Raw genomic sequence first — 11198 nt, 5'->3', positions numbered from 1 at the left:
ACAAAAAATAATGCACTCTTCCTTCCATTGGAATTTTGACTTACCAGTGAATACCATGTCTGGGTCTAATCCTGAATTAGTGTCACTGTGGACACCTGACTCCATATGATCAAAGTTTAACCTAGTGAAGTGAATACATTTGTTTCAAAACATACAAACTATGAATGAACAAGGACCTAAATCACTTTCTCTCGTCTTCCCTTTTACGCGACTTTCATTCTCTATGGACATAATGTTCTGCCATAAAGCTAAGGAGTATCTGCCTACTAGAAGCCTCATTACACATTTCAACATCCCACACTCCGGTGGGAATGAAAATAGGTTTTAATTTTCAAAGTTATGGTGCTGAAAATATCTCTATAACCTACTCTTAATCCATATTAAAATCAAACTAATAAACGTGACAGGAGCTAAATAATTCTAAGTGGTGACAGGTCAGAGCTTTGTCTGCTGAAGAGACTACAATAGCACGATGAATGAAACTAAGGCGTAAACAAATGAAACCTCAAATTAGCTCCTCCCCTTTATAACTAAGGACATAGAGTGTTCTTTTAAAGTTATGCCCTTCAGATTTTCTGTAATGGAAGCACAGTGGTATTCACTTAAGAGAAACCCGCAGTCCTTTAAAAGCACCATAATCTATAAGTGAGTTAATATCTGGAGAAAAAAAAATACATGGACCACCCTCAGGAATGAAATGCTAAAGATGTCTTTTTTTAATCAGTTTGTGAAGATCTACAAAAAAATAAAAAGGATCACATTCTAAAGGTTCAGTGCATTCAGCAGCTATAGTTTTGCTGCTAATTCATCTTTAAGTTGACTTTCAAAAATAACACCCTACCTCATCAAAATATACATTTTCCATTTGCTTTTAAATTAAAATAATAATAAAAAACATTTAAAGAATTCACAATCAATAGCATGACTAAGTTTCAGGATCATCTACAGCATATAATTTAAAGGTTCAAGATGCCAATATGCAGCATGCGGCAAGCCTATATGCTCCATGCAGCACACAATTAGAATATCTTGATCTTCACACTTCAGTTCTCGTCTTCCAAATGGTGTAGAACACCCATCTGAAAAAAAAAAAAGTCAAGGAACAAAGCAAACTGTGTAGTATATTGTCAAAGATGTTAGAACTAAAGTGAAATAAATCTCCAAATAACCCGTTTATTATAGCTCAGAAAGATAGGATGGGTAATATCCCCAACATTCCTTCTGGATCCCAGGAAATAGGACCCCTTTTATACTTAAGGCTAGATGCCATTTTTGTGAAGTACCTCTTTGCCTCACACTCATGTTTTTAATTTAGTGTCATGGATTTTTCCTGTAGTTATATGGAAAGATTTGTTCCACAACTGTCATGACTTCTACTTATAGTTTTTCATTTCTGTCCCTTTCTTACTTTGCCTGCCATCACACTTTCTTGATTTTGATCTTGGGTATTCCTCGTAATGTTTCCCTCTTCTTGTTGTACATTGGGCTGGAAGCAGTTAGCACAATATTTCGTTTCTGCTGGCAGCAGATTCTGGCCCCTTCTACATGAGTGCAGAGGGATCCAGATAGAGCAAAACCAACACACTTCCACTGTGCAGAAGATGTGAAGAGGCAGCATACCTCCTGAATGGCAAGGAGAAGTGATCTGCTTGAGCTCCCTGTTTTCTGTTATTCATGGGGTATGACGAAAATTAGATCCAATTCTGTGTAAATCTACTTGCCCCCCTGTGGCATGGGAAGGAGGGAGGTAAGGTGAAAACTAGGGCAAATTTTAGGATGAGAGTAGTATGCATTGCTCTGCAGCACTAACAGATGACAGTGATCTAAACAGAGTACAGATGGACTTTCCTTCCCATTCTTATGTCAACTTTTCTGGAATACTTATTAGTTTTAATATCTAGTTTTCCTTTTTTTAGAATAAAATATATGCTGTTCACATTAATGCATACCAGAAGTCTAAGTTAAACGAACAAAAGTAACGTCCTGGAAACATGCGGGAGGCTAGTCTGAAGGCAGCATGACTCCTGCTGCCCTTATTAGCATTTCTGTATATATGGTGTTATCTTGTCATGTCGACAGTTAGACAGAATGAATGAAAACTTGCCCTTTATAAGAGCTGTTCACTTGGAAGCCTGATTATGCCTACTTAGTAGCCAGAATTAACAGAATTAGCTTTAGTGGCTAATTTTCATGTCAATTACCTCACCGGAAACATTTAAATGTACTTTCCAGAGGAATGAGGTAGCACTTCTTGCCATAGTTCATGTAGAAGCATTTTGCAATACTACTGCACAAGCAACAAACACTTAAAGTCTTCCATACAAAATACATCCAAACCATTTACAGAGTTATATTAAGCAAAGCATGGCCTATATAATAGACAGTGAAAAACAATTTTTACTAAATACATTAAAGTTGTTAGTCATAAGGGTAAAGCCCTTAAAGATGCAATCTGAATATTGATGGATAGTTGGCAAAGTCAAGAGAAACAGGAAGACCATGCCAGAGGGCAGGGCTTCAGAACAGAAAGCTCTAAAAACAATCTTACCAAGATAGTACACAGGAACAGATGGGAGAAAACACACATAGACAGAGGCAGACTGTGGCAAAACCGCTCAATACTTTAAAAACCAAGCAGAGCAGACCCAGTACGCAGGAAAAAGTCGGCAACACCAAGCAAGAGTCTGGAGAGAGAAACTCTAGGAGATTACAGAGGAGGAGCTGCAATAATCAAGGCAAGCGCAATCCTTTCAGGGCAGGCCATCCATGAAGATGCCTCTATGGAGCTGAAGACTTGGGAAGACTTTTCATGCCTCAAACCTCTTCTCTTAATGGGGGGAGAGGGGAAAAAAATACAACCTCAGAGGAAACATTTCCTGACCCTCACTCCTCTGTTTCTCCACAGGAGGTGGCTATTTAGACCAAGGAGGGAAAATAGTTCTTTTGGTGAAGAGGTGAAGGTGAAGGGACAGAGACAAAGACAAGTTGAAGGGATGAGACTTTGAGGGGAGGGAGGAGCAGCTTGTCCTGGGCCTTGAAAATCCTGGCTGAGTCCCTGACTCCTTGATTTTTCATTCCCTGGGTTTATGAGTTTATCCTATGGAGGTATACTCCACCACTGACAACTTTATAGGAGAGTTAAGGATCAAGTGGCCTAAATTTTGAAAGGTGCCAGGCCCCTCTCACAGGGACATCAAAAGGGAGCTGTGATTTCATAGCACTTTTAAGCCATCTTCTCCCCCACCCCCTACTACAGTAGTTCACTTCCTGTTTAGTAATTACAAAAGTGTTTAGATTAGGGCATTTAAAACTGTTGTCTTGTTTGTTTAAAGAAAAGAACTATTCAGCTCCCTCCAACCCAACAAACTGGGGTTGTTTGATTTATTAATTATGCAGGCTCAACCTTTTATATTTGTCAAGGATACAATTCCATGTATGAGGGTACACATACAGTTTCCTTTGAGAACTCCACAGGGCAATAAAGCCTACCGAGCTGTTCTTCATAGAGGGTCAAGGCTTCAGTCAGATTGATACAGTTTCCCTGAGAGGAGGACAAAAACAAACAAAACATATCGAGTCCTCGTTACAATGAAGTAAAGAAAAATTACAGGTGCATAGGCACAAACACATTATACATTAATTCTAGGCTGCTCTGCACTACTGAGATATGTTTGAGCTCTTCTTAATACACAGTGCTTCCAATGTTAAATGCAAGATGAAGTCTGAACAACTTGTTTTTCCATTTCACTTACCCTTTCGTGTAAAGACACCTACCCAATCACAATTTGTAATGAATTTGTAAGTACTAGAGGATTGTCTGACTCCCTTCTCATTAGCAGACGCATTCTCTGCGTCAGTGCTTCCAATTACAGCAGACATTAATGGTATTTATATGAACAGCATCTACTCCATAATCATTTTCTTTATGATTTCTTCCATACGTTAGTAAACAGCATTGTAAATCAGGTTTTTCTTAATTAAAATCTTAATCAGACTATGTTGTATGAGTTAATCTACGTTTAACAATTTAATCTACTCATCCATAAAACAATAAGTTGAAACAACAGAGATTCAGCAGCGGGATTTCTCCCTTACCTTTAGTTCCTTTGTGTCACATTACTGAAATGCAGGAGTTTCCCAAAGAATACTTTTTTTTGTATCTAAGCAACCAACAGTGGTTTTCTCCCCTCCAAAAATATTAGCAATTATTTGCTAAGCAAAAGAAAGTAAAATCTAAATGACCTGCTATTATTTCCCCTTGTAACACTATTGCCAAGACACCAACACCTCCACAGGAGGACAAACTAAAAATCATATTCTTCCATTCCAAGTAAAGAACTCCACAACAATCACCCACCCCAACAAGCCAGGCAGTTCTTGGGGTATACAACCTTTTATGAGACTAACTTGAAAAACTGAAAAGCCATGGTTTAAGAATCATACTCTTCAACAGGCAATTGAGAAAGTGAGATATGAGGTCGCCATGTAAAGAGGGTGGTAAGTGGAAGTCATGTAGACACTTCTCTGTACCTGGTTTGAAAAAAATTAGGGATAAGTCAATCCCTTCTGAACATCTCAGGAAAAGAAGGCAAGTCCATAGTGTAGGCTATTATTTTAGGTGGTAACTGCAAGTCTAAGAAAGAGGTCAATATCAAAAATGTATGTCATTTGATCCATGGTAGCCATCCCACTTGTGGATTTTGGTACCAATTGTAGAATTGAAGGCAAGACAACCAATTTTGAAGCAGAAGATGCTCTGCCATTTTAACAAAGTGCTCCAATAACAATTCCCCATTTAAGCACATGTACATACTTGCAGTTCATTTGTTTTCCCAACTGAACAAAAACATGCTCTCTCATCACTTTAACCAGGAAAAGCTGTAATGTTGCTAGATAAACAACTTTATTCAGTGACATTTGCTGGAAATGTTATATTTTGTTCCTGAAAGATATACTGAGCATACTGACTGTCCAGCCCAGGCTTGTACTCATTGAAGGGACATCAGATGAAGATTCAGCAAAGGCATTTCCTCCTTCGAGAGACAGATACAAAAACACCTTACATTTGGTGCAATCTGCTCATTCTGAATTTCTAGGTTTTTTTCCTTTTGTTTATTTTTAAAGGGTTCCTCAGAAGTATTTTATGACTCCCAGAGATAAGTCATCTGACAGGGATAGTTTAGCAGCCCCCAAAGACTCCATCAGAAAAAAGAAAGATAAAGAGATATTAGCACTGTATGCGGGGAGGGGAAGATCATAGAGGGCACCTCAAAAGGTGTTCCTTCTTCAAGGAACAAACATAGCTACATAGGACTTAGACTTGTATGAAACACAAAAAATCCAGATGGTCCAAGTGAGAAAACAATGAACAATAAAACTTGAGCTGGCATTTACACACACACACACACACACACACACACAGGCCTGTACTGGAGATTTCCAAGAAGGGTCAGAAGAAGGGGATGAATCCTTTCTCCAGATTTGCAGACCTGCACCGGAATCACTACTGCATCCTCAACCACGCCACTCCTTTTCCCTCAATCACAGTGGCAGGAGATCATCAGAGTTGCAGACTCAGCTCCCTTATTTGCTCCTTGTCTGGATCTGCTGACTCTGCATTGAGGCACAGGGAACCCAGGACCACACAGGTAAGTAGATATAGTTATCAGCTATCTAGATGAGGACTGGAACAGCCAACCTTCCATCTAAAGAGATAAAAGCTACTTCCCTCTGTCACTTAAACAAAAGGCAATGTTGCTTAACTACACGTGGCAGGAAGACAGCTTATATTTTGCAGACCTCCAGTCACTAGAAGCAGAAGCATGAACTAACAGATCTTCAACTCCACCTTCAGTAGCAACAATAGCTTTTTTACCATTTTATAATTTCCAATGGATATGTCACATTTATCATAGCAGACAAAAAACAGAGGAACTTATATGTAATGGTATAATCAAATCTTACTGATGTAATAATGTCTGAGCAAAAGTCCCTAAAAACATGTTCATGAGAAGAACTAAGCCTCAACATTGTCCCTATTTATTGTGAGTAGCACTCATAATAACAGACCATTAACATAAGAGTCATCATTAAAACAGACACTTGGTTGCATTCTAATCTTTCAAAAAATTTAAAGAATTGGGTAATTCAACAACCAGCACCAGCTTCACAGTTTCTAGAATGACCTTCTTATTACATGCCCAAAAATCTACCCATCATAACCCTAGAAGACATATTGCTTTTGACCTTTACTACTTAAATTTGCATGGAAAAGAGAAAGGCAGAAAAGCCTAAAGTAACAAACACTGCCAAAGCAAAAGCAATTTTTTTCACCTGTTTTGAGAAACTTTTGGAGTAGTCTGAATATAGAGATTTAAAAAAAAAAAAAATTAAAGCAAGGTATCTTTTTTTTTTCCTTCCAGACTACTTGCATAATTTGTACCTGACTGGAAAGACGTAAAATACTACCACTGCTACATATATATCTGGTTCTCATTCTGAAGACTTAAATGTCACCCTTTAGTCTAAAAGTCCTCTTATCTGTAGGTGAGGATCGAGTTCTTTTAATGACTTTGATGACAAAAACCAAGGTGGATAAAAATCAATGTTTTGGGTTTTTTTTATTGAAAAAATCAGATTTTTTTGATAAAATGCTTTTTGATGAAAAACCAGTCTCAAGATAGTTTTAATTAAGATACATTATAGCTCAAAGATACCTCATCATGGAATAGGGATTATAAATTCTAACTGATAGTACAGACAACATATTCATGTAACGTTTAAGAAAAGTTTTGTAAATGAGTTCCAATAGTTTGTGGATTAGGGACCCAATCTTATGGGGTTTCAGGGGCTTCTGCATAGATGATTTAGGCTAATCTTTCTATCTACCCAATGGGACTCAGTGCTCAGTCTAGAAGATACCATCAAAGCTGCTTACTTTTGCAGTTCTCAAACTATCTCCAGAGATAACATGCTTGTTAACAGCAAAAATGTTGATAGATAGATAGATAGCCTACTGTCCCTCTGCACATTTGTGTACACAAAGTCAATGCCTTACCTCTCTCTAAAAGTGCAAAGTTTCAAAAAGTTCAATGAATAGCAAATTGTTGGAGGCGGAATAGATCTGGACAAGGAGAAGAAGTCTGGAGATAAATGGGAGAATGGAGGGACAGGCAGTACAAACAAAAGTGAAACTGTTTGAGCGGCACATTCCAGAAGTCTTGAGGTCTTTCTGAGTGTAGCTTTCGTTGATTTGAGACCATACCATTTTCTCACTAGAAGGGAAAACCTCTAATGGCACCATAAGAGACCCAGTTTGGGAATTTTTAATGAAGTTCTTCTACCTGTGGAAAAGACAGGAATGCATGCAAAATGCAAACAGCACAACAAAGAAATGCAAGGCCTGGTGATATTCTCCTAATACAGCATGGCAAGAAAATCCTTCAAATATTAATGATTAACCTGTTGAATTGGAGATAGTTCACTTCCCCATGACTTCATAAATATCTGTTTCAATTACCTCTGGTAAATGAAATAACCAAACAATCATTCATTTTCTGATATAGCTATAAAACTAATCTGAAAAGTTTTCAAAAATAAATCACTTTAAAAAATATATATAGTGTACCTTCCAAAAATGAAACCTACATCTACCTCCAAGTTGTGTAGAATATGTATTAAGGTTATAACAACCAACAATAATGCACTTTTATGTAGAAATCCATGATTAAATCGAGTCTTCCTGACTAGTGATTTAAATCAATTTGAAACAGAGTTAATTAACAAAGCACTTTCAAATGATCTTTCACATACAATATTCATATGTTTTGCTAAAGTATTACAGAGTTTTGTTTTTTGAGGACAGACTTTACTTAAGACACCAATCAGAATTTTACTATTGTGTTTTTCCTTCTAAGACAACTTCTAATTTGTTAAAAAATAGCTCTAACTTAATATAAGCTTATTTTTGAACACAGACATAAAAAAATCAGCCCAAACGATAGACACATGTAATTAGAAGAGACTGAACCAGGCAGATCTTATATTTAATCTAGTATAGTTGAGCAGTTTCTTTCAAAACTGTTTCTTCCATGTGGCAGACCCAGATAATAACGAGAAAGCAAGCCCAACCGGTCTGTTTTGACTTTGGGAATGAAAAGGTATGAAACGGTTTCTTTGCTTCCTACTATTACAAGGATCCTCTCTGCTATGGTGTATTTGAAACAAACCTGAAAGTGTTCAGAGGAGTTTGGAAGGGAGATAGGGAGAGATATCATCCCACTTTTATTTTATTGTACCTTGATTTTTTGCATTTACTCTAAGTTCCATGGATGGAATAAAGGAAGCTTTGTGTCTTACAAAGTATTTTTTAAAACATCGTCTTTTACCCTTAAGATGCTCACTTTCAGTTTGCTGGAATGCCAAAGAGAGTTGGGTAAAACAGTGATCATTAAAACTGAAATGATATTTCATTTACAAATGCACTCTTGATTACACAGCCCAAGATTGCACGTCACATTGCAATGTTTCATACTTATTTCTGAACAGGTTTACGACTATATAGGTATCAGGAAATGGAAAAGGAGAGATTTATAAAAGGTAAGAGTTGGGTACTTTAACTTAGCACAACTGTATAAAGCAATACACTGAAGAGACTATTGTAGTACTCGTTTAGTAACCTATTATTATCCAGAGGACTGCAGTGGTTATTTGGTTCAGCTGTCCTTTACCAACCATATAATTTTGTTTTGACATCAGATTGAATGAGAGTACCAAAACAGCTTGTGTGTGTAATTTAAGATTCACAAATAGAAAATAGCGCTTGGTAATTTATGGAACATATCACCATTACGGAGGAAGTTTAATAAAGCACACAATGACTATATATGACTAGTTTCCCAGACTGTCATCTTAGTATCCTATCCCTTCTCCTGTCTTCATATATGACAGAGGAATCACTATAGCCAATGTGGCAAACAAATTACAGGAAAGAACAAAACACTTCAGTATGTAATTTCTACATTTTGTCAAACCCACAAACTCCCACCCCTCACATCAAGACTTGCCCTAAGAGTGGTCAGACACATTCCATGTTACAGTATTTTTAACACCCTCTTTGAATTGAGGTATAGAAATGTAGGTTTTATATTGCCTTTGTTTCAAAGTAGTTGTCTACTTTTATTTAACAAGCCAAAAACAATACAAAAAGAACTGCCTAGAAAATTTAGATATGGACATTCCAATAATCAAACAAATTATCTAAAAACATCCCCTCCTCACTAACAGTTGACAGGCAACTAGAATAGTTTAATCAATTGTAGCAAAAGGCTTCACTTAGATTACGTCCAGGTTGCAGTTATGATGCCAAGTTACAGCAAATTTAGGAGAGTTCCTGCACCACCAAAATTATTCAGACAGGAATCAAGGCTAACACACAAATGACCATCTTCAGACAGATAGGGGAAATAGTTCAAAATTAGTGTAGGTTGAAGGAACACAATTCAAGGGTGTAGCAATACACTTTTTCTTCCATCTAGCCATTTTGTATTCAGTAACTGGCGATATTAGACAAAGCCAGAGGCTTCATTCCATCTCACTTATACTGAGTTTAATGCAGTTTAAACAGGTTGAGTAATGGAATTACTCCTCTTTTATATGGTAATATGTGAGATAAGAATCAGGCCCTTAATTTTTCCCCTTTTTATTCAGCAAAAGCTTTCAGCACACCACAGAGTTGGAAAAGTCTTTTCTATTTTGTACTTTAACTGTCTTGAGGGAAGTTTTCCCAATTTATTTTGGTTTGGGCTTTTTCTTTATAGGTGCCATGATGAGAGAGCTCTGCAGCTTTCTGAACAGGAGAGTACCTAACATGATTTGTAACTCTCAAGCATATTAGACATGGGGAATTTTAAATAAGCTTACTTGCATTGTAAAAAGACTACATATTTCTATACAGTAAGATTTAAACATCCCTTGCATTCTTATATGGATTAGAATACTTACCCCTTTCACTGTCCATGCCTTTCTCCAAATGTAAATTGTCTAAACTCTTAGAGACTTTAAGCTCTTTGGGACAGAGGCTATCATGTATAATATGCACAGTGAAGAACTAGCCAGGCTGACCTCGAAGCACTATTGCAATATGAATAGTGAATCCAGAAAGCGTCAAAACTTTTCATGAAAAGATTGTCCCTTTCTTATGCACCATACCCCACCCTACCTCCAGAAAGTTACTCAAAAACCTTCAACCAGCTCCAGTTAAATCCCCACCACATACACAATATTAGTGTCAATACTTCCACAAGTCATATTTTAAGATAACCCTATCCCTTGCATCATTTTTTCTTTCCTCTGCCACATGAGCACATACCCTTCCACCATGCTTTGTGTGGTAGCAGCCAGCTTTCCTACTAGAAGGAAACAGGAAGGGTAACATCAGTAGCTCTTTTCTTAATGGGACTAGGACAAAGGAAGCAGCTGAATTCGGCCAATATTCCCTTTCCCTTTTATTTCAGCGTGACTAAGGGCCAGAAGAGATCTATTCTACAGCAAGACAGAAAATCATTTAGCTTAAGCGTACGTGTATGGTGGGAGATGGGGGCAGTTATCAAGAGATAAGTGAGCTGAATGGGTTCAAAAGAGGACTCTGCAGTGTTTTATGAAAATACAGTTCATTTTGGGATAACAAAGAAATACCTATAACTGGAGGTTCTTGAGATGTGTGGTCCCTATCCATATTCCATATGTGGGTGTGCATGGTGCACATGTGTACCCATGTGTGGAACACACACAAACATACATAGGAACCATGCCTCAAAAGTAATAGTGTTGGTCAGAAGAATTTTGAAAGAACAAACTGACAAGAAATTATACACACACACGAGCAGCTATGAGGCAATGGCCCAATGGGTCTGAAGAATCTACAAGAGCAGACTTCTAATATATTGGAGAGTGGCTGGGAAGGAGCAAATGACAGATATCAGCGTGGGGAAAGAAATCTGATCCTCACGACAGTAGTTAGTGGAATGCACGAAAACCCACCATAAACATTCTGAGAACATTTTTCTCTGGACGGGAAAGATGACCCAGACAAGGAAGTGCAGTTCCTGTACAAAAATATTTTTGAAATATTCATTTCATAAACAGACTCAAGATGACAGCTATTGGCTGAGAAGGTTAGATCGGCAGGGCAAGTATCT

General features: G+C 37.5%; 1 protein-coding gene across 2 annotated transcripts in view; it reads right to left on the bottom strand.

Annotated features, from left to right (window-relative positions):
- Positions 1 to 693: 693 nt before the first annotated feature.
- The window catches only part of SMS (spermine synthase), a 73015-nt gene continuing 62510 nt past the window's right edge, over positions 694 to 11198 (bottom strand). The window contains exons 10-11 of one of the 2 annotated variants that reach the window (XM_043504771.1): positions 3426 to 3541; positions 694 to 3125 (exon numbers count right to left, since the gene is read on the bottom strand). In XM_043504771.1, coding sequence (XP_043360706.1) covers positions 3098 to 3125; positions 3426 to 3541 — 144 coding nt within the window. In that variant the 3' untranslated portion in view covers positions 694 to 3097. The remainder of the gene's footprint in view (positions 3126 to 3425; positions 3542 to 11198) is intronic. The other variant, XM_038379638.2, reaches the window with a different exon arrangement.

Source organism: Dermochelys coriacea, chromosome 1 (assembly GCF_009764565.3).
Source record: "Dermochelys coriacea isolate rDerCor1 chromosome 1, rDerCor1.pri.v4, whole genome shotgun sequence".
NCBI classification, from domain to species: Eukaryota; Metazoa; Chordata; order Testudines; family Dermochelyidae; genus Dermochelys; species Dermochelys coriacea.
Note: the sequence above shows the minus strand (reverse complement) of the source record. Positions and strands in the feature narration are given on the sequence as shown.